This window comes from Centropristis striata, chromosome 8 (assembly GCF_030273125.1).
Source record: "Centropristis striata isolate RG_2023a ecotype Rhode Island chromosome 8, C.striata_1.0, whole genome shotgun sequence".
In the NCBI taxonomy this organism is placed as follows: Eukaryota; Metazoa; Chordata; class Actinopteri; order Perciformes; family Serranidae; genus Centropristis; species Centropristis striata.
This window is the reverse complement of record NC_081524.1, coordinates 20367479-20392529: the sequence shown is the minus strand read 5'-3', so window position 1 is coordinate 20392529 and position 25051 is coordinate 20367479. Positions and strand designations below refer to the sequence as shown.

Sequence of the window (25051 nt, the reverse complement as noted above, 5' to 3'; positions counted from 1 at the left end):
AAAACTTTGTTCTACCACAAACAGAATCTCTGGATAGAGAGACGTGAGACATTTTCCAACGCTGCAAGACAGTAAGCCACACTCACATCTGGGATTTTTTTTCTCCCCCCTCCGTTGTCAGCTCAGCACAATAGAAAAATGAACTCGCTGGAGAGCACACTGTAAAATAGATTAATAGAGAAGCAGAATGTAGGCAAAGTTTTTTTTCCTCTACTCTGTTGGTCCTCGATTCTGTATTCCCAGATGGATTGATGTTAAAAGATTGAAGTCAGTGTAGTTCCCCAATAAGACGTGGATTAACAGTGGCTCAGCAAACTCACTATTTGACTTTCAGTGTATTTGTAAGAGGAATTAGCCATTTTGCATTTCAAAAGCCCCACTTGCCTTCTTCCCCTGTACAGTTCTAAGGGAATTATGATTCAGCTCTCCTGACTATGTGAGACTTTAAGCTCTCAGATGTCTTGTAGGAACACTTGGAATACAGGAAATAAAGTGCCTCAGGTTTAACATGTAAAGAGATCATTTTTTGTGTGTGAATCATTAAATATCCACCATAAAAAATGTTTTAAATGTATCACTCAATACTTGGAAAGTGCAGATCAATCCACCCTTATACTTTGTAGAGAGTACTCTTATATATGTACATTTTGTATAACTTTCATGCATCACTTTACACAAAAGGTGGATTTCTTTTTCCCGGGATGAAACTTTTTAATATCACGAACACATACCAGAACAGATGGTACCAATTCGTTTTTTTACACTTCTTTCCAGTACCCTAAATTAAAATGAGAGTCTGTTTTCACTAGCAGGTGTCATGAGTTGACTGCAGAATATGAAACCAACACTCGAGTCACTTCAGAGTTTGCATTTTTAATACGTTAATTCTAATATTTTGTTCAGTGTAGGAGTTAAATTATTCTAGTGGGAGATGTCTACTACTCGTGAAATGAACTCTTAAAAAGGCATAAAAAAATAAATCTATAGACTATTAACTAAAGTTTTAGTGAATCAGCCTATATTTTTATTGTTGTTATTTTATTGTTTCAATGCAGCCTTATACCAGTTTGTCGTTAATAGAGAATGCACATTTTTAGTGTGAAGTCTGATTCACATGCACAGCTGCACATGTTTGCTCTGCCTGTACAGCTGGAAGAGGGAACGAGGTTTAGAAGTGTCAGGAGGAGTGTGGAGCTGCAGGCAGGGGGCTGAACCTGTCTGCTGAGCGAGCAGGACTCACTCTTATCACCAAGGACGACCTGGAAGTGTGGAGGTGGCGTCCTGTTGGCCCGGTGCTTTTAAAGCTATAGGTCGACAATTTGGGAAATATGCAAATATTATAAAGCAACAGCCAACAGAAAGACTGGAAATAGGGGAAACAGCTAGGCTCTATTTAAGGTAACAAAATCCACCTACCTGCACCTCTAGAGCAAAAAAAACATCTTATATCTCGTTTGTTTTATTCCCACAACAACCAAGGTGTAAAAATGACACATTTGTATTTCTATTATTTATGATAATTTACCCCTGATTGACCTCTATTACCACCTCAGCCAAAGAGGTTTTGTTTTCAGTTTGGTTTGTTTGTTTGCAGACTGCTCTCAGTCCCAAACAGTCCCTTTTGATCCCAAAGCTTGTTTGTACAGGCAGCAAAATACGACCCATATTTACATTTTTGACTGTCCTCCACTGCATTCTAGCGGCCGTAATAATGAATGATGTCAATGAGTTTAAATGGCGGAATGCACACGGAGCGGGAGGAGAGGTCGAACAAACATTGGACTTGATTCCCATGTGACAACAAAAGGAAAAGATGTGATTTAAACATCACTGAACTTCAATGGCACATTTTTTGCGTCACGTTTTTACGTAACTATGCCACTTCTGTAGTCATGCCATCCTCTAACTACATCACTTCTGGCATTTACACACATTTATTTACTGTTTAAACTGTCTTTTATAACGCCTAACCAGGAATCTTTTTGCCTCAAACCTAGATCAGTGGTTTTGTAGCCTAAATTCAATGAAACTGCAGCATTTTTTTTTACAACCACAAACTGTATGTATAATGACATACACGCTATTTTTTAGAACGCTATTCTATTCTGTCGTTTAGGTTGGAGGTCTTGTAAAACTGGGTGTAAGGGTGTAGCCATCCTGTTTGATTTTGGAACAGTTCCAAATAACTATTTAATAATAATAATAAATAATCTAATAATTAATTTTTGCTAACATTGACAAGGCATTCGTGTTGTATTCATGTGGTGTTAAATAATCGTAAAAATGAGTTGTTTTTTTTAAAAAAAGCAACACGGTTGCAGCTGCAAGGGAGAGAGAATAATTCAATTTAATCACAAGTATAATATTACAGGTGAAAACTGGCAAAATGGTATTGAACCTTAAATTTATTCATTTAGTTGTAATCCTGCCGGCAAAAGACGGGCGTGGATCAGCTGAAAATGAAATATAACAACATAGTTCAAACAGGTAGGACTGAGGTGTAACAGGCTCATGGCTTATTTCATTTTATTCATAATTGACTGATTTAAGTAAATATAATTCAGTGGCTATTTCAGTGTGCAGTAAATGTTTCAGTGCCAGTGTACTCTGCAAACTAGCTTTGCAAAATAGCTTTTCTGGTTTGCTCTGCATCGCTGATATTATAATTAAATAAAGGAACTCTAAGAAAAAAAACCAACGCAAATCATTTGCACTGACGTGAGAGCATGTCCATGTGTGTTATGTTGCAGATGTCAGGCTGGAGAATGCTGTCTAGGTAAATAATGGATAGTGAGGAAAAATGGTAATGTTCCATAAGGAAACTATCAGAGTACCAAACACAAGAAGTCAGGGTCTCAGGTCCTCTCCTGACGTAAATAAGCTCAGCTCCTTAGCAACAGGACCAGAAAAAAAAAAGAGTTAGGAGACGGATAAAGAAAAGGGTTTTTATAGAAAACCTGCGTATTAATTTGCAGCGTGTGAAAGCAGCCCGAGTCAGAGTGGAGGGTTCAAAGACATGACACACAGTCATTGAGTAACAAAGTAATATCCAAACAGGATTGTGATTCTGACATACAGTAACCTGCTGATTAATGTGTTTGGATGCGCACTTTGAATCAATGAGGAAATTAAATTACGTGTCTGTCTCTAAAAGAGGGCGGAGGCTGAGAGAAACCGAGAGCTTACGAGCAGGTTAGGTTCTCAGAGTCAGTTACAGCGGCAACTCAGCCACAGCTGAAGTTACCTCCCTTTCTGGAAAGAAAAACCCAGAGTTTCCCGCTACTTGGAACAAGTCCCTGAGAGATAACATGTTAGTTGAGCATTAAAGGTGCTGGTGGTCTGATTTTATTACCTTCAGACAGAGCCATGCTAGCTGTTTCCCCCGGTTTTCTCTCGTTATGCTAAGCTAAGATAACCGGCTGCTGTGGATAGATTCTTATTGAACGGACGGACGTGAGAGTTGTATCAATCTTCACATATAACTCTTGGCATGAAACCAAATAAGAGTGTTTTTTTTCCAAATGTTGCATTATTCACATAAGACCCACATAACTCCCCCTTCCTGGGATTTGGTCTGACCCAGAGCTCAGGTCAGAAGTCTCGTCTCTCTCTCTCTGTCCTCATATTTCCCGTCAATCTCCACCTTCTAGTATCAAATAGAGATTCAAATAGAAACACAGATGCACAGCTCTGGAAGATACAGTAGCTCTACTTTGAAATGACACTGACACCGTCATACATATTTTATGGGCATGCATAAATGCATAAACTCTGTATCTTCAGAAACTCCACACATCAAATTTATTTATCGTGGCACGGTTCGGCAGACATGTAAAAAATGTGTTGTGCACAGTTGTCACAGAGCTGTGCCTTGAATGGCGATAGCATCTCTCCTTTTTATTTCGACAAAGTTCCTCCACGGGAGTTCAGACAGGCGTGCACTCACCAGTTGCATCATGGAGAGGGCTTTCTAAATCATCCAGGACTATGGGAAGAAGGTGCCAAATTACACCTCATGAAATAAACATGAGCCAAGACATTGTCACTGTTCTCTTACAGCGGTAGTGTTGTATTGTTGCATCCCCTCTCCTGTCTCCGGTGAGAGTCGGTGGGCAAGGCTCCACCATGTTTTATGTTGCTCGCAAGGCGCTGCACGAGATAATCATTGCTAATTTATCATTCTGACATGCTAACAGGGAGGCGATAAACAAAACAAAAGGATAATAGTGTCTACTTCCAAGGCACACATTTTGGTTTTTGCTCTCATCTGCTCTCTATAGTAGTCTGATGCCAGGAATCAAAGTAAATAAGCATCTCTGTGTCCTAGAATAGCATCAGAGTAAAGCATCTTATCTGCTGCTTATTTAATGTGCCTTTTTTGATCACCTGTGCAGCCTCCCGCCCGGTGGAGAACAAGCTGTGTGAGGGTCCGGTCCCCAACAGGTCCCAGCTTTGCCAAATCCCCTGTCCCATCGACTGTGAGGTGTCGCCCTGGGGCGCCTGGGGGCCCTGCACCTTTGAGAACTGTGACGACCAGGCGGGAAAGAAAGGTACAAAGACACAGACCTGGGAAAAAAACCCCACATGGTTCTTTATTTCTGATTTATTCCTATCCTAACTATCTCAGTTAAAATGTTAGATGTCTCTCTGATAAACCGCCCCCACCCGCACAGTGTATTCATTTCCTTTTGTTGGCTCTAGTAAAGATAATAAACATGTTATAAATAAGCATCATCTGTCATTCCCTCGCCCATCTGGCATTGAGATAAACACTGACAGTTTTACTCTGTGATAAACAGCAATGACCTCCTTGCTCTTGTTTCCTATATCTGTGCCAATGCATTAGAATTAATGTAGAATCATGTATTATTAAGCAATTCATTAACTTCATCTCTGTGGCTGCAAAAAAATAACTGTGGTTATAAAACATTTGGTGCTTTGTTTTTACAGTGTAGTAAACGCTGCATATGCTCCCTCCAACAATTTATGTCAGCCAGTGAACTGTTACTGTTGAGTCCGATTACATTCATGAACCTGCAGTCTTCATTATTGTTTTAATAACTATTATTATATACATTTTATACTGTCTATAAGCTTGCCGTATAGTGTAGCTTCAGAGAATAACACTAAATAGTTAATGATTGAATGTCTAGCAAGACATCGTTAAAAATACATAGGAACCATACCATTGCTATGAGTGGTAGCCATATTATAATTGCATTTTCAGTATAAAATGAACCTTTTTCTATCAGTATGTATCAGTTATGGATTTAAAGTTTGGTAAAGTAAAATGTTCATGCAAAATTACACATAAATCTAATGCGATACACGTGAAAGAATGCTTACTATAGGAGATCAACGGCGTGTTCACTGAAGCTTATAAATCATGTCACAGGCTGAATTCTGCATGACCCAGTCACGTGTGCTTTACTAGAAGTAAAAAAAAACAACACTTTTTATGAGAGCAAGAACATGATGGGCAGGGCGAGTTTTCTGGCAGCTTACGAGCTCGATCCACGTGGGGAAATCATCAAGGTTTTTCCCTCTCATATACTCTCATTAGTGTTAATGAGACAAGTCAGCCATCAAACCAAACCCAGCTAATCATCAACATCTATCATCAGCGCTGGATAAAAAACACCCACATTAATTACTTAAGTAATACAACAGTTTAAAAATACTCTGTTGCAAAAGTAAAAGAAAATATTGTCTGCAAAATATAAAGAATCAAAGAAGAAGTACTTGTTCTGCAGGAAAAATTACCTTGTTACCGATACATTATTATAAACTAGCAAATTTCCTCTGGAATTACTGCCGGTGTGTGTACACTACGATGAGATTCTTCAGAGATTTCAAACTATGCCCTTTAACCTCAAAATGTGTGTGTGTGTGTGTGTGTGTGTGTGTGTGTGTGTGTGTGTGTGTGTGTGTGTAAAATTAAAATCACATAAAGTTACTGTGTGTGTGTGTGTGTGTGCGTGCTGCGTGCGTGCGTGCGTGTGTTTGAAGCATGTGTATGCATGTGTGAGGAGTGTGCGCACTTTAGTGCATGTGTGTGTGTATCTGTAACTGTAATCACATCAAAGATCAAAGGCAATCAGATCAAAGCAATCAACAGAATTAACTGCAGCTGTTAATGTTCCGAAAGAGTGACAGCAGAGGTGGACAGACTCGAATTTCTGGCCTCGAACAGAAAGCATTTTTGGCAAAACCATAATACCTATCATTGATCCGACTTCACTTTGAGCGTCCCGAGTTCTCCCTGAACGTCTACATATGATTTTTTTAAAAGAAAAATTAAAAAATAGCTTTGTTAGAGCGATCTAAAAAAACTGTTCCATCTTCCTTTTTTTCGAAATCTTCCTGCGTTTTTAATATGGGACCCAATGAGGCTGTTGGTGGTGTTGGTGGTGCAACTTTGCGTCGTACGCCCAAGCTATAACTCTGACAGCTTTACCAGAGGATTGTGAGTGAGAAGACAAATTTTCCTACATTTCTATGTATAAATTATTTCTGTAGAGTGGAATTTGCGGCCTGGAGCGCAGTTTTCAAATTTATTTTTTGACAATTTTTTCTCTCCCTCTACACTCTGGCGATGATGTCACACACTGTGACACGAACATTCCGTGCAATACACACCCATTATAATCTCAGAATGTCTCCAAAAATTATCATGGTCATTGAACAGGGATTGATAAAAACTATATGACCAATCGAAACGTGGATTAATACACCGATACACAAGACTTGTGTCTACTGTTTAAAGTTTAAATGGAGTCTCTAGGTGAAATTATGCCGGAGAAGTAGATGTTTAAAAATCTCCAATTATTCTTCTTTTTCGCTCATTTTTTGTCGGCCGTCCCATTCATTTCAATGCAAAATTTTGGGCAGTTTTTTCCTTTTTCATATTCTGTAGAGAAAAGTAATAGCACACCGATCCCGATCAAACCGCACGTTTTGATATAATTTGTCCTGCAACTCTTCAAGTTGTAGGACTAATAGCAGGACGAAATTGCCTCCGGAAGAGGAAGAAGAAGAAATCCACAGTATAACAGTAGTGCTCGGTGCGATTGCCCCGAGGCCCTAATGACATTGAATGGTGCATCACTGCAAAAGCAGCATTTTACACTGTATAAATGTCTGTAGATTTTGCGGTGAAAAACTGTTGAACCATAATTTCATTCAAATTCAGTTTCGGTCAAAATGAAACTTTAAAATACACTGTAATATGTATTTAATGTGATATATATGCAAGCTGCCACTGTAATTTTTGCATTTATCTTTTGTAAAAAATACTTTTTCTCACTGTTAAATGTATCAAAAACCATATCTCTAACAAAAATATACTGTAAAATTTAATGGTAAAATCTTTAATTTATGCAGCATTAATGAAAAGTATTTTCTTGTCAATTGTACGGCAAAACAGTGTTTCTTTAGATGGAAAAAACGTTTTATTGATACAGTAAAACATTGAATAAAACTTCAATCCATGAAGGGGCAATGAACAATATTTCAGCTTAAGACTTTCCCTTCTATTTGCATTCAGTGACATTGTTTACAGTCTGATCAGCGATGTGAGACAGGAGAATAAAGGTGGAATTGAGAGATGACTAATCTTCAGAATATAAAAAAGATAGAAAGAAAGATTCTTAAAAAGCTGATAAAAAAGTAACATTGTTGGGTTCAGAGTTTGCATATCAGCCAATACATGACGCCCCTTCTGCTCTGCACACGGACTATTTACCTGCATGCAAACAAAGCCTGGCTCAAATATAATCGGTCAATATTACTCAGATTACAATGAAAACAAGAACGCTTTCCATACCAAGATCTTGTCCGGTTGGCTACAGATGCTGCATTTATATGCAGATGTCTGTTTCTAGAGATTAGTTACAAAAGTGAGGGGTCACAACATGATTAGTGCGGTTGAAAGACACACACACACACACACACACACACACAGATAGATAGATAGATAGATAGATAGATAGATAGATAGATAGATAGATAGATAGACTGATTTAGTCTCCAACTATGAACCATGTTTTTTTAAATTCAAAGTACTACCAAGTAATTTTAAAATGTTAATCTCAAAAGTATCTAATAACGAAAGCTGTCAAATAATTGTAGTGAGGTTAAAAATACAATATTTTCTTCTGATCTGCAGAGCAGTAGAAGAGTAGTACAATGTTGTAATCTTGATTATAAACTCAAGTGTCTGTCATACACATGAGAGAAATGAGAGTTCTGCAAATATATTGTTGAGGTTTTTTTGGGGGGGGTTGGAAATGGCCTTGATATTCTTTTGTGCTGCAGGTTTCAAAATGAGAAAGCGACAGATCACCAACGAGCCGACAGGAGGGCCTGGAAACTGCCCGCACCTGGTGGAGGCGGTGCCGTGTGACGAGCCCAGTTGTTACGACTGGCGACTGGTCGGACTGGATCAGTGTGTCCCCGACGATGAGAAGCCGTGCGGCGCCGGCACTCAGCTCGCACAGGTCCAGTGTGTCAACAGCAGCGGTGAGAACAGACGACAGGGTTTTTTTTCCCTCATTTGCATTTTTAAACACATCGTTCCTGTAGAGGTTTTTTGGGTTGACATTCCTGCTCGCTGCTTGCTCGCCCTCAGAGTGCGTTGTGCTTTTGACCTCCATTTGCAATCAGAAGTACAGGGCTGACCTTGTGTGAGAAATCCTATATTTTTCAAGATCACCCCTCCACTGACCCTCCAACTCTCACTGTGCACTCTGTACGTGAGGAGATTTCCACCACTCGCCTCCATTCATCAACTTTGTGAGGAGTTCTCCCTCCTCTCAGTCCTCCTCTCCCTCTCTCCCTGTTAAATCTCTCCTACTTTAACGCTTGCCTGATTCAGCGTCGCCACCTCTCTCACGCTGTCTCTCTCATTACGGTCTTCCTCTCTACACGCACAATTAAACCCTTACTCTCGCTAAATCAAATCAATCCTCCGTGGCCATGGGTCTTGGAGTATCTTGTGCCCTTTGCTGCTCCTGATTTTTACTGCTACTCTTTATAACTGTAAATCTTTTATAAAAGGGGCGGAGATACTTTCTAGACTTCCATTCTGCCTTCAGGTTGTGGACAAATGTAAGACAAAATAAGGTACAACACATTATTGATTTAATTTTTTTTACTGGCAAAGGTGTGGATTACATACTGTTTTTTCTGCATGTAAAGTTACAACAGCTCTAGGAATCCCATTCAGTCCCAAATGCGCTCACTAAATCTTCATTTTATGATCCTTTGCGGTGACTTTGTTCAAGTTTTCCTTACTACTTGATTTGTCCTTCTAATGTCTCCCACAAATCACAACTCATGCATCAGCTGCAGGTATTGGGTGGAGTTGTCCCGGTGTGTACTGCAGGACTAACAGAGACTCGGCACTGTTTTTCCTCCCCTGACTTCGCTTGATTGATCCCCCCCTACCTTCACTCCCTCATCTGATGAAAATTGATTTGTTCTGTTTGGATTTTCAGTCCGCTTTTCGCCTCAGAGAGTTTTCACTGCAATGTCAGCTGTATATTTTCTCCGAGTGTGTCATAAAAGAAAAGGCCACACAGACGGGCCCCAGACAACAGGCGAAGGTCGATACAAATGTTATTGAAACTGGCTATTGATATTCCCCGTGCTGACTGCCTGCCCACTTAGGCAGCGAGCTGTTTCTTCTCTGCACACTAAGGATGGAGGTCTTCCTCTCATTCATGTTTTCACTGTGTGAGCCTGAAAAAACTGCGAGGGTCCCTTGTCACTTCTTATTTTCATGCCTTCCCAGTTCAGTCATGATTGGTTCACTGCGTATCTGTCAGAGTGACATCTTAATGCAAAGTCAGGCCCCGGTCTGACTTTTTGAAGCTCAAGCGATCCTCCTCTGCTTGAAATTTCAATTCATCCGCTGAAAGGTTTACATTTTCCTGCTGTGTATGCGTTGCATACAGGAGGAAATATTATCTGCCTGCTTCATGGCAGCGCATGGAGCAACAAGGAGGAATATGTGGGTTAATATAATCCACTTATGGTTGATGCGAGCAGCTCATTAATAACACATGGACGATAGCGTAAAAATGTGAGAATCCCATGTGAGTTTGCTTTCTCCATGTTCAGCTCCACTTTAATAGGGAGATTTGAAATATATGGAGTCAAGAGTGCATCTATATGAATATATAATATATAGATAATCCATAAAAAAGTGTCATAATAAGCTGTCATGTCAATATAGAAAACATTCGTGAAATGTGTTTAATTATTTCACAGCTTATGTAAATCATAAATATCAGACTTGTCCATGATGTGAATGTTGTTTGTGGTTCTTAGTTTAGATTTTTGATGCTTTACTGTGTTTTTTTTATGCAGTCTATGATTATTAAACGTTATTTGCAAAAGATGTTTTACCCATTTAAGTTTGAATTTAATGCAGCACACAGCAACTTAAAAAGTCTGGGGAATTTCTAATAGACAGCAAGAAATAAGTCTCTGGCTTTATGATTTATTGAATTCTATTAATGTTACCTATGAATCTTTAAATGAGATGTCACTCAAGTCCATGCTCATGTTTGCAAATGTGGCCTGCTTCAAGATTGCTTTGTATCAAATATCTCGGTCAGTTGATCCCATTTCCTGATTTTTTTCTGCCTTCCGTGTGTTCATGAGCTTTAAGTCGTAATGTGGAAACAACATGGACACTGCAAAGGAGATGTGTTGTATTTTATTGCTCAGAAGGTTGTAACACATTAATAGATGTGTTCAGTATTTGCATGACAGCAAATAGTAAAAGTGACCAGATGAGTGATGAAAGTTGCACTGAATTTTTCGCTTACTTTCCAAGTTGTTCGTCTGAATTTAACTGGTCTGGGAACTCATTTTTCTCATTATTGCAACACGACACAAATGCAGCACAAATGCCCTATCTTGCAATGTTAATGAAAGTGGCAAATAATTAATGCATTTGCCACATGATTCAGATCCGCTTCCACCAAGTTTGATGAAAATCAGTCCATTAGTTTTTTTTTTGTAATGCTGCTGAATAAATAGACTAACAAACAAAGTGAACCCAACACATGACCGTCTTGGAGTTAAAAATGGCAACAAAAAAAGAAAAGAAATTAAATTAGTGGTTCAATAAATATAGCAAACTTTATTCGTCCCCAGAGGGCAGTTGTTTTTTTTACAGCAAGGCGTATTATAAAACATACAGAATGTTTTCTTAAATACAAGTAGACTAGAAGTCCAACATAATTAGTGAGAACCAGTCCAACTTACACATGTAAAAACACAGCAGCAATAACAGCTAAAAATGTTTTTAAAAAAGAGGGAATGAAGTGCATGTTGATGCATGACTGTTCTAGTCAGAATACTCTCTTGATGCTGTTCAGGAAACAGTTAGTTTTTTGCTTTGACTGTGTCCTGAGTTGAAAGTTGAGAAAATTCCTCCCCAGTTGTCTCAGGGAGAACAGACATCTTAAGACAACCAGCACGTCTCTACAGTTTGAAATGGGCTGTGTGTGTGCTTGACATTGCGCCATCAATTAAGACACACAGCTGTTCATTTTCCCAGCTGCTCTGTATACTGAACTGTAGTTTGAGGGTGATAATCTAATTCTTGCAATGAATCTTTCAAGTGTATTCTCACTTTTTGGTTTTATTCCTCAGTCACAAATGCATCAAGGAGGACAAAACAATGCAGTCGTTGAGTTTTATTTGGGTAAATAAACTAATATAATAACAAAAAGGGCACAGACCTCACCCAAAGCCAAGCCCTATCTCACAGTTTTAATGAAAGTGTATGCAGCCCGTGATTCAGATCCATCCCAAACTGTATTGAGTTTTTCTTTTGGTCGTGTTACACCTTTCCACAGAGTTTCATGAAAATCTTGACTGTAGTTTTCTCATAATCCTGCTGACAAACTAACTACCTAACCTAAAAACACAATATCCTTTACAATGATTGTGTAGCAGTTTGGTAATACAAACAGAGTGATACATGGGAAATAATAAGTTGTAATTACAGAGATAAAACTAATGAGGAATCTTGGTAAGATTAGCTTTTCTTCATATTTCATAAAAAGGTAACATCTAATATCAGTGCAGCATCTTTACAATCACAAGATGATTCCCTTCAGTGTATAATTCCTCTTCCCTCATTTGCTAAATACTCTTCAATGTAATATTCTTCTAAAAATAAAAATACCTGAAAACACATATGGGAATTTAGAAAGTAATAACCATTAATCAAATGCACAAACAAAACCACCTGTTTTTGGCTTTTCAGTGTAAAACTTTTATATTTTCGGCTGGAGTCATTAACTGGAAACACAGATGGCAGTTTGTTAACAAAGTTTACCTGAAAAGACATCTGGAATTTCCTAATAAATAACCAATAAACCAAGTTCGGAAAAGCCAAACCATCTGTTTTGACTTCCAACAAAAGACTTTAGGCCAAGAAAGCCAAAAACCAAGGATCCATTACGTGGAAACACAGATGTTCGTTTCTGTGTGATAATAATTGTGAATAGTGGCTGAATTTCTCCTTCAATTTATGCCTCATTTTATATAATTCCTGATGTTATTTTCCTAAAACCCCATTAGTAATAAACGTGAATTTAATATAATTTTACTGTCATTAGCACACCACAGTAGTCTCTCCATTAAACACTATTAAGAGAATATTACTTGATAAATTCTTATTATTGTGAGAAGATTAAACTATTGTTACCCTGTGCTTTTTTTTCCTCATTATAGCCTTCTTATAAAAGGTAAACACCATTTTTTCTTTGTTGTTAACTTAAATTAGTATCCCATTATTGACTTGCTAAAAGCACAATTACAGTTTAAAGTGAGAGTATGGATGTATTTTACTATAAACAGGAGCACAAGCCCTTTATCTTAATTCTGGGCCCTAACTTGTCTTATACTGGTTCTTTATGATGGCCTTCAGTTTGTCCTCTCTCTGAAACAGGCTGTTTTAGCTTCTGTCTCTTTAAGGCCTTGGGGTGTTTATACTGTAGGTGTAATAAGGTGCAAAATTATGCATATTCTGTTACTGTCCTGCATCATTAGTTGCAGAGCATTTTTGCTGCATGGTTACCTAAAGGACAGGGTGGAAGTAGTTTAAATCCATTCATTCCTATAAGAGAAAAGCTCTATTTTACTACCTTCTCTTCCTCACACTCCCCAAATGTTTTCTTGTTAATAACTTAAAACAGAATTACCTGGTTTTGTTCTTATTTTCAATCAATCAGGTAACATGTTTGGGGTGACATTAATTCTTGGTAGATCTGAAAAGGAAGCCTCATTATTGAGCTATTATGGATTAAATAACAGTATAAATCTGACTTGTGTTTGGTGCACAGGTAGTTAGCTCCCTAAATAACTTTAGCTACATTCTATTCTACTTATGCTGCCCCGCCCATTTTTTCTCTTGTATTCATTTTCCACTTTTTAAGTTTCAAGCTTTTTCCCCCTTCAAACAGTCATGAAAAACGTTGTTAAAACAATGCAATGATTTAACAAATCCTTCAACGTACATTCATTTAAATACAGCAGAAAGACAAGATATCTAATGCTTACCTGGAACGTTTTTTGACAATATATAAATGCATTCTGAATTTTATACTTTTTGTTTTTATTTGCCGTTACTTTTTTGTTATAGGAGATTTAATAAAACACTGTCAACATGTGGTTTTGTATGCTGACCATTTGGTCCTGCCAGCTCCCAAAATGTCCAAAATCACATATTGGATATCTAAAGTGTTTTTTAAAGCTTAAAAATTGCTTTTTGGCAAGTAAGGCATGATAAAGCTGGTGACGCTAAGCAAACTGATTGCACATCTGTTCTTAAACAGAAGGAGGATTACAAAACCATGCATTAGCAACCTACAAACAATAACATCTATACACCCATTGTCTGCACTGAAACTGTTTTCACAAGCCATTTGGTCTGATAATCAATACAAGACATTTCAGAGATTTAATGTTATTTACAGTTTTCGCTTCTGACTCCTCAACATGGCGCTGTACAGATGGAACAGCTCTGCCTTTTAGCATCAGCCTAGAAAAAAAATCCAGCCACATACTGGGCTGTGTGGAGGAAAGAGACCTCTGTGAAGTGGCGTGAACACAGAAACATGTAGGCGTATGGCTGCTGTTGGCCCAAAAAGCAGAAACTGTATCCAGCGTTGTCTGGTGCTTTCCTTCTATAGAAAAGCCAAACAAATTTAACTTTATTTCACAACCGAAAAAGCACTTTCTAGGAGACTTACTGAACAAAATCCCCAAAACTTAAAAAGTAGTCTTGAACAATCCGATGGAATAACCTCAGAGATGGACTGAGCGGGTGGTCGGGCGCGTCCCGTGTGCCTTGTGGGCGGGCAGTGCCGGGAGCAGGTGACCATGCACAGAAATCGTGAAGGCAGAAAAAACTGTTGAGTACAGAGTATTCAGAACGCTCTGAAGCATTAGATACAGTGGTGTAGTTTGTTTTTTGCAGTGGGTATACTGTCTTTACTCGGACTCACCAGTCCCAGAACAACACATCTTACAACAACAACCATCTTGGAACAACACCTCATAAGCAACATCACCACCTTGTGTCTGATGCTGCATCCTAACATGTTGATACAACCTGGACTATAATGTTAGCATAGTCACTAAGGGGTGGGAGTGGGGGGGCTTTAGGATATGCTGAAAAAATAACAAATCCCCCATTGAACAAGACAATATTTAAATTCTGATGCCAAAAATGTGATTGACATCCCCTCAAACCCCTGGAAAGCCACTAATTAAGTATTTCCAACTTCCAATTTTAGGGGAAACCCTGTTTTATTAAAAAAACTACAACTCCCTAGACCTCTCGTTTTGTAGTTCTTCCCTATTAGGGTTGTGAAAACCTATTTCTACCCAATATATCGAATATCACACACTGTCTAATAAATAATTATACTGTATGTATATTATCTATGCTAAAAAAAGACAACAATGTTTGTTTAATGAAGATATTTTAACTAAAACAGGAGAGCAGAGTCCGGACCATTTACAGTGAAGCGCGATTCAATGAGATCGCACAGCACATCCGGGAGGATCGGACCACATCCGGTAGGATCGCGGTAGATTACAAAATAAAACAGATTTCAAAACAAAACACAGCGGATCGTCTTTTTCTGGCGAGATCTTCGCCACAAAGTGATTATGTACATTCACTGAGTGAATATTTAGAAAATAAAACATATATTTCTCGCTAGAAATGTAATCAAAATCCATTTTTATGCAGAAACAAAGTCAAAATATTTATTTTTTTCACTAAAAATGAGATAACTGTCCGCCATGTTTTTCGTTCCAACCGCCGGAACCTTGAAAGTCACGTGACTTGGACACAAACCAATAGGAAAAAATACCAGGTTGGGATATCACTGTCATTAACTTGCATTGTAGCGAAATCCGTGTCAATTTCACGGAAATTTGAGTGATTCCGTGGCTATTCCACGGATTTTGAGTTAAGAAAATCCGTGGCTATTTCACGGATTTCTGTGAGACCAGGTTGGTTGATAACATACCCAGTCCGTCACAATGCTCTCAAGATGTATACTGTGTAGGCTATGCAATAGTGAATGTGATTCAGATTGAGATGTTTTTTAGTTCAAGAATAAAAAACATCTGACAACTGCTGACAACAGGTTGTTTGAAGGTGGGCGGGAAGTGGGGATGTCCTGAGAGCTAAAAGTTGGTCAGTTCATGACAATGACAGAATTTCGTTTGCTTGTTTTGGTGTTGGCTACGGCCCAGAGTAGCCTGATTGTTCACTAATAAAGCACTGTGAAACCAGCTGATCGCATCAAGCCTCAAGTGGATATATGAAAAAAATAATCTAGTTAGTATATAGAGCGTATACCAGCGTATCACACAGAATAAACCACTCGGTATACGCAAATCAGTCCCCTTTTCCAATGGGTATGCTGGGTATACTGCGTATACCTGCGTATCACAGAGACTACACCACTGATTAGATACTACTACACATCAACATCTAACACTATTTAGATGATCTATAATGCATGGTCTAAAGTGCATGGTGCATAATCTGGGCCCTATGTAAGGTAAAGGGGTTGTATCAGCCTCTTAATTATTAACAGGTGTGTTTTGGGCGTAACATTAATTAAACCCCCCATTCCCATTCCCTGTGGTGGAATGTAACTAAGTACATTTACTCAAGTACTGTTTTTAGGTACTTGTACTTTACTTGAATATGTCCATTTTGTGTAGCTTTATAATTCTACTTCTACATGTTAGAGGCAAATATTGGACTTCTCACTCCACTACATTTAGCCGACAGCTATAGCTACTCTGTCATGTCGAGATTTAACATAAAAAAACATGATCAATTTAAAGTAATTACACTATCTTTTTTTTTTTTTATTAAATCTCATAACAGTACATTAAGTAGTCAAAATGAGCTCCACCCTACATAAATACATCATTACAAATAATCAATATGAATGGGGACATTCTGCATAACAAGTACTTTTACTTTTGATACTTTAAGTACATTTTTCTACTTTTACTTCAGTAAGTTTTTAAATGCACTTGACTTTTACTTTTAGTGGAGTAATCTCACAGTGTGGTATTAGCACTTTCGCTTGAGTAAAGGATCTGAATACTTTTTCCACCACTGCCCACATTCCCTTTAAATGCCAGGTGTGCCTGCACCTGGCATATTGCTATTTAGATGGTGGATTTGGCAAATTAGAGAAGTGAGCAGGTTTCTGTCTCTACCTAGACTAGTCTATCCCATCTGCTGAGTCCCTCTCAATCTTTAAGAGGAGACTAAAAACACAGCTCTGTTGTGAACACTTTCACACATAATGGACATGGAATGAAAATAAAATGGGAGGGAGAAAAAAACAACATCTATGCACTATTTACACACTGCCTTACGCCACTCTTGTGTAACCCCATGGCACTTACTCATGTATTGTCTTCTGACTTGATCTCTGTTTGCGTTGTATCAACTCAGATGTGCATTGGATAAACACTAAATGAAACTGTAACATTGAACCGTCTCTCAGTCCTCTGTTTCACCAACAACTCCATTTGACTGCATTCCAGCAAAAACACTGATAACCTGTTTAACTGAGGAGAAGGAATGCTGCTGTGCATCCTGTTGTGTGTAATAGCAACGTGTGCATCAGCTCGACATTATCTGAATCCACAAGTACACATAAACAGCCCACCTAAATTATTATTTGTTCAGATTTAGAGAACTGCACCCATATGGACATTATACTCCCCCTGTATTAGTCCCTGTAGGCTGTGTTGCTTTTTATAGGATGTATTGTATTGACGTATGAGTGGTTTTAATGATTACAGAGACTGCTTTCACTAATTTTAAACATTTCCATGTAACTGCAATAAACTTGATGGTGGAAACAAAACTATATTTTCAGCTTCTGAAGTAATCGATAAAGTCACGCTGCTGTTTCTCATTGAGCATAATTAAGCTGAGTAGCTCTGCAGCTCTGCTCTCTGTAATGGTCACATTATAAGTAACATTTCCTCATTAATGATGTATTATTTCACCCGCACATAACCTATCCACAATTAATTAGAATGTTATTTCTTATGACCTAACCTGCGGTGCCCACAGATATAACTGCAATCTCCTGTACAACAGCATGTAACAAGCAGTTATTCTATTTAAACTTTTAATAGCAGGAAAGTACTGCGCCATTGACTTTAGACCAGGTTGTTGTTGGTCAGAGGTGCAAATCGTTGCCTAAAAATAGCAGTGCGCCTCTTTTTTAAACCAATACACTCATGGGGGAACAGACGGGTGCGATAACATTTGCTACCTACACAATGTGGGCGCTGAGTGTGAAAATGACGGCCTTGGTCTGAAAATAGCGGTGACAGTTGCTCTGTGCGCCGCTTTGTGCCAGGTGTGAGATACGACCCTATAATTTTATATATACACTCACTAGCCACTTTATTATGTACACCTGTTCAATGGATATCTTATCAGCCAATCGCATGGCAGCATCTCAACCAGCACACAGTGAAGATGACCTGCTGAAGTTCAGTGGAATTTAAAGGGTTAACATCCTGAAAGTAATTGAATATTTGGTAGTTTTGGCCAGAACTAAAGTTGATTCAAAGATTTAAGTAAAGAAAATACGGTATTAATCTGTAAAATTTCTATAGCAGTTTTTTGACATTTTTGTCCTTAATGGCCTTAAACAGCAGTACATTTTAAATCTGACACTACACAAAATCTAAAAATGCACCAAAATCTTTGACACATCCAAGACTGTGATTAAAGAAAACAACAGTGACATTGTATAATCAAATTTGCATTTAAAGGGTTAAAATGCCCCAAAAAAGTTAGTTGATAGTTGATAGTTTTGATCAGGACTGAAGTTGATTGGAAGATTTAACCAAAAAAATATAAATAATATATAATATTTTTACCAAAGTGTATGGAAGTGGATATGTTTGTCCTTAATGGCCTGAAATGGTAGTTTGAGTGATATCAGAGGGTGGAAATGCAGCTTCAGTCTGTTCTACTCTTACTCCTCACAAATTTTAAAGATTACTTTTTTGGGCATTTTTCAGTTTTATACACAGTGACAGGGAGAATGGGGCAAAGGGACCTTGGGCTGGATTCAAACCATGCGACAAGGACTTAGCCTTAGTGGTATGCGCTCTACCAGTGAGCCAATGGGATGCCCCCTATTCCATATAAATGTGATCGTGTTACATCTTTTGCAGTGGCTGCCCCTAACCTGCATATTCATTTATGTATCCTTTGGATTTTTTGTTGTTTTTCATTTATGTAAAGCACTTTGGTCAACCTTGGTTGTGTACAGGTGTTCTACAAATAAACGAGACCTTGACCTTAGATTCTGTCACCTGCAGGAGAAGAGGTGGACAGGAGTCTGTGCACATCCTCCCTGGCTCCAGAGCCCGTGCGCTGTGAGGTGCCTTGCTCGAGGGACTGCGTGCTAAGCGACTGGACATCCTGGTCCACTTGCTCCCAGACCTGCTCCAGTAAGACCATCGAGGGGAAGCAGATGAGGACGCGCTCCATCCTGGCGTACAACGCCGGTGAAGGTGAGTCTCACCTGCAGACAGACAGTCTTCTGCACCATTGTGTATGGAAATATATGCAGATGAGGCCCGGATATTGGCTTAGTCATGGCCTTTCAAGTCGTCCTTTGCTGTCACTCATTGAATGTCTGGATTTCACACTTGTCTGCATGTGCATTTGTCCTTATCTCAAACAGTCTGCTTATCAGTCCTGGTGATTATTTCTGTTGGTCTGTCTCCTCGCCTGACACTTACTTTTTATCTGTTTTTAAGATCATTTCTCTGCATATGCTTGTTCTCTCTGGTTTAAATCTCTGTGGTGCGTCGGCTTGTCTTTCTGTCTTTCTTTTTTGTCATGTCTCCAAACATTTTCCTGCCTCTTATCTGTGTGTGTGTGTTTTCCTCACAGTCACTGCAATGGTTGTGGCGTGGATCACAGTGATGGAGGGTAACAGTTGCAATTAGAGTTTGCTGGTAGCTCTTTTAAACCTCCAGCTGTGTGTCTACACGTAGCAAAAGTGTAAATTGTTAGCTTGTTTTGACTTTTAAAAACTATATTATCATAACAGCTTTAGGGTAACTTATAATTGATTTAGATTTCATTCAGCCGGTTGTGTTACAGTCAGGGCTCGTTGGCCGTGTGTGAAATAGCTTAAATGTGTCGTGGTAGTATTTCTTTATGTACTTTATGCATGTCTCACCTGTCACTTTAACATTCTTTATATCTGTACTCATCAAAGGTCTTTCACGGGTGCCAAAGTTTCCGGAACTTTTCGGTAAATCTTTGACATTAGAGTAGAAACATAGTAGCTGTACTTGTAGTAGAAATACAAAAGAAATGATATCACACTACACCCCGCTGTCTATTCAGACACACATTTCCTATGATATACTCAGCACATACTCGCACTCAAGAACAATACCTGAAAGAGGCTTTGTCTCTCCACCACAGGTTCCCTCCTGCAGACTAGATTATCTGATTAGATTTTGAGCTCCTTAACAGATTCTGCAGCTCCTGTGTTGCATATTAATGAAGCACAAGAAACTGTTGAAACTACAGCAACTACTCAAAAGCTTTAAAATACAGGGTTCACATTAAGAAGCAAACCACCAATATGTTTGCATAGAATTATGTGCTTATTAATAAATCAGTAAGCCTAATTAATGACCTATTTAGCATAAGTGCTTACATTTAATTCATGGTGATTATTATGGGACTTTATGAAGCCCAAGTGTCTCTTACGGTTTCAGCTAAATGATAGTGAAGATGCATGCTAAGTGAGAATGTGCTCCAGTTTATTTTGACTGAGCCCGCAAACTGTAGTTCATCCTGCAAACATGAATTACTCACATACGCCTGCTGTGTTTGTCTTGTGCTTTATGTTTCCTATAAGCTGCACACATATATAGCTTTTCTAGGTCATTGTTCAGCAGCAGCTCATTTGAGGCACCATGTCATGCTAGTGTTGGGTCTAGCATCGCCCTCGTTGTTAGTCAGCTAAGCTGGCACGGTGCAGTCAGCAGAACGGTAGTCATGCTCAGTTACCATTAGGCTGAGATTTGTCTGAGTTGGCAGTGTGTGATTCAGGCCCAACTGTCTGTACACCGCCGCTCATTATGGAACTGGCTCTCTGTCAACTCCGGCAGGCAGCGAAATACAGGTGTGGAGGACTCGCAATGCCTCTCAATCTTTGCTGAAAGCCCTAAGTGTCGGCAGTTACTCTTAACCGGAGAGGGCTCCATCGACTCAACAGCTGACTGACTGACTGACTGCCGAGTCACAAGAGAAATGACAGCGTGACAGGCACAAAAAGAGGGGAAAAGTAGATGTAGGTTTAACACACCAAAGCACTAAAAGTTCGACCTGTGACTTGCAGTTGGAGTCAACAACTCCTGTCATAGCAATAAATATGTGCATGCAGAGATCTCTGTCCTACAATATATTAACACACCTATATGTCTGTAGTGTCAACAACATTTACAAGGACATGAGAGCAAAAAGAAACGCAAAGAACCTCTGTTAAAATGTCTTTTCTGTTTGTTTGTGGCGGTTAATTACAGAGTGCAGGTTTCCCCTTGAACTCAGAGGCACACAATGTTAAATGAACTGTGTGGAAGCCAGACTGCCTCGCACAGTTAATGGCATAAACATTTGTTCATGATAAAATGTGGCACATTGAAGCAGGTACTTTATATTGGTAGAAAAGTAGAATTTATATGTGTATTTATAGGTAAACACTGGTCGTATTCATAGTTGAAGACTTAAGATGAATCCATTCAGAAGGTCAAAAGATTCTTGGGGAAAGTTATCCCCAATCCAACTTTGTGCTTTTTCAGGAGCTTAAATTGATTTCAGAATATTAAAATCACCCCTATTGGACTCGTACCGCCAAAGTTTACAGGATTATCTTGAGTTGAGGTTTCTGGGAATTGGGGTTTCCAATAAGTGTTGACTTCAAAACAAACACATGAAATCCAGCAGTCCCAGATAAATCAATCAACTTAAGCCTCAGTGTGAGGTCTTACTGGAAACTTGGTCATTTACAGCCTCCTTTTATTTAACAAATCCCATATCTTTGTGCATACGACTTCTCTTTTAGTTAAATTCCTTATAGTTTACCCATGTGTCTCATGTTGTCCCAGTCTAAAAGCTGGGCTGCCAGTGATCAACAACTTTACTGTTCTGGTTCACTCTCACCATTATTATCTAACTGTTTTCAGCAAAAAGAAAGCTCAAAGTGAAAATAGTGGAGCATCTAGCAGCCAAAGAGCCAGATAGTTCCCTCAGGAGTCGGAGCAGACCAAAACAGAGCTAATAGGGGGTGAATATTGAACACAAATACTATTCATTGCTCTGTGTCCGCTAGATGCTTAATAAAACAACTCCAAATGTGCTGCTTTAAGACCAAAATAGTGCACAGTGGTAATCAGACTCTACACATATTACGAATCAAAAACAGATGTGTCTGCTATTTAGACTCTGAGCATTTTCTCTATGTGATAAACACTCCAGGAAGAAGCTATATTAAATCCAGCACACCTGAAAAACTATTGTTAGCAGATTTTTTTTCCACCATGAGCCTCTGAAAGAAACCTATACTCACAAACACGAAAATTCATTATAATAATGTTTAAAAAAATGCTTTGAACATCCTTTAGACCTTGTGTATAAAATTATATAATAGCTGTGTTTGCATTAGTGCTTCAGGATTATATTATAGTTATATTATAACTATCCATATAGTTTCCAACCTGCCCACACATATTACAATATCAGTTTAATCTTTATATATTTGAATGCTCTGTGATAGCATAATACTAATGCATAAAGTGATTTATTAACCACAAAACTAAACAAGTCAAATAAAATCTGTAAAGTCAGTCGGGTAATGCAAGTCAAGGCAAGACAGATTTATTTAAACAGCACATTTCAGCAACAAGACAATTCAAAGTGCTCTACATAAAACAATAAAATCTCATGCATGGGGATTAGATGCTGCTGCAGAAATAAGAGCAATGAACCAAAAGCCAAAACACTGAGATGTATGATGAGAGGTGATCTGCCCACTAACAACTGGATGCTGCCTCAACTCTAAAAAGGACTGCAGCCCCAGAGACAGAAAGCAAAGCAGCAGCGGAGACTAAAGCGCTGAGAGTTCATGTCACATAGTAATTTAATCCATTTTTAGAAATTAAAAATATGGATTTTTTTTTTTCAGCTTTAAGTCAGTTTTCTTTGGGTATTTGTCAGGTGGAGCCCTATGCCCGAACAGCAGCGCCCTCCAGGAGGTACGGAACTGTAACGAACACGCCTGCACCGTCTACCACTGGCAGACGGGACCTTGGGGCCCCTGTACAGAAGACCCCTCTGCCTCCAGCCTCAACACGTCCCGAGCCAGCGGTGGCGGTCTCTGCTCCATGGGGATGCAGACTCGTAAGGTCATCTGCGTGCGCGTCAACGTGGGACAGGTGCCACCCAAGAAGTGAGTTTTATTTTCCTGCTTGCCCCTTAACACCTTTTTATGTCGGCTTTGGTGTCTGGTGTTGTTTTTCCAATGTCACAGTGCTCCAGAAGTCTTACTTAGAGTGGTTATTTCTTGCTTCGCTGGTTCATAGGTGTTTATACTCGTGAAATCAGCTCCTGGAGAATTGTGCTGAAATGAAAATTGCTCCCTTCTTAGAGGAAAAATCCACTGGCTTTGAACAGTAGTTCTCAATCAAGTGCCATCAAGATCCAAGAGGAGGCATTTCAAACTAATCTCTACAACTGCTGATTTTACTGATTTGGACAAAAGGGAGAAACTAATCAGCTAAATCTAGAGCTGCTCTTCAGAGAATAGAGGACAAGGACAGCTTCTGTGGTCTTTTGATGTATGAAATCATTTGTTCAAGAGCCCCTTTTGTTTTGGATTGTAGCTCGACGAACACAAAAGGGCATGGAATTATTCTTCAAGCAAAATTTCATAAAGCCTCTTACACTGCGAGGTCAAGCAGTAAGCATCTCTTAGTGAATAGACAAGACATTGCAAAATGTTTTGTTTGTTGATTTGAAGTGGTAAACTGTTCATGGTAAGACTTGAACGGCACATGGAGATAAGTGTGTGTGTGTGACATTGAAAACGGGCGAAAAAACTAAACAAAAGAAAGAGTCAGGAGGTGAGCGAGAGATGAGAGAAGCAGCAGTGTTGGGAAGGAAAGTGACAGCAGGAGAGTCAGAAAAAAAGAAAAAGAAAAGTTAAGTAAGCAGGGCACACTCTACGTGAAGTTAACTCCCAATTCATATCTCCTCTTCGCAGGCGACCACAGATAAATAAATAATCTCTCCGTCCCTGAAAGCCTAATTAACCCTGCCGTTTTGGGCGCTGGTAATTTCTCATTGATGATAATGACAGTAATTAAATGGGATTGATACTTTAAGGCAATTTAATCATGAGGCAGATGAGAGACAAGATGTTTGTGGTTAGCTCTGAAGACCACACTGCATGAGGCGGATTCAAAATACGCTGTCGAGTTAAAGTCTGCCAGATGGATCGGCTGTAGCGCGGTGTCAGTTATGCTTCACTGATTCACTCGACAACAGAAAGATAAAGGAGTAGATCGGCCCGCGTCCAGAAGAAACTCAAAGAAACAGTCAAAGTAAAGTCTAAAACAGGTCCTCTAATGTATGTTTAGTTTATCGCTCTAATTCAAGACCAGTAGATTCTTCCTCCTCCTGTCTTACACCTCCCAAGCATGGTTATCAGCGAGGAGAGGACAGGGACATAAATGATTTAAAGGGTCTGAGTGTGTTGTGTACAAGGCAAATGTGATTCCCAGAGAGCACCGCATGATAAAATAAGGATTAATGTTCAGGTTTCAGTGGTGACCCAGACGCCGCGGCTGCACTTATCAGGCTGCAGAAGAGAGGTTGAAGTCCAGGATGTCTTTTATCACATGTGTTTCATTTTTAAATCCACACCGGCAGAGCTCCAGCAAAGAGAGACAAACACAAGCCCAGCGGGTTGGAGAGTAGCAGGGGCAGAAGTGTCAAGGGTAATGGCATTGAGTAACTGACTAAAGAGGTTTCAGTCGATTTGCCTCCATTATCTTTTGTTTTTCGCTTGTCAATAACTTTATGTAATAAAGTATCATTTGTAATAAGGGCAAAAGAACACCATGTAACAGCATCACTAATGATATTTTACCAAAGTGGACTCCCATCAAGCGCCTACTCACCCTCTCAGCAGGCACTTATTGTTATTGACCTCAGCGTTGTCGGCTTGAGGTTTTGGATAATGAAGGTCACACGCTTTACTTAAAATATGCCAGGAGTTGTTTGACATTTTTAACCCACGTAGCATTTAATGGTGGCTTATCTGACATGCAGTTACCACAGGACATTTTTTTTTAATGTCTTTAATGTTGTTGTTATTGTTTCACATTTTTTGCTGTAATGGATGAATCAATTTAGAAAAGCTGA

The 25051-nt window shown here is 39.1% G+C and overlaps 1 protein-coding gene across 1 annotated transcript in view; it reads left to right on the top strand.

Moving 5' to 3' along the window:
• thsd7ab (thrombospondin, type I, domain containing 7Ab) overlaps nt 1–25051 on the top strand; it is a 202523-nt gene that overhangs the window by 85209 nt on the left and 92263 nt on the right. The window contains exons 6-9 of the mRNA XM_059338271.1: nt 4395–4550; nt 8317–8520; nt 18922–19116; nt 22844–23075. Of these exons, the coding sequence (XP_059194254.1) occupies nt 4395–4550; nt 8317–8520; nt 18922–19116; nt 22844–23075 (787 nt within the window). The remainder of the gene's footprint in view (nt 1–4394; nt 4551–8316; nt 8521–18921; nt 19117–22843; nt 23076–25051) is intronic.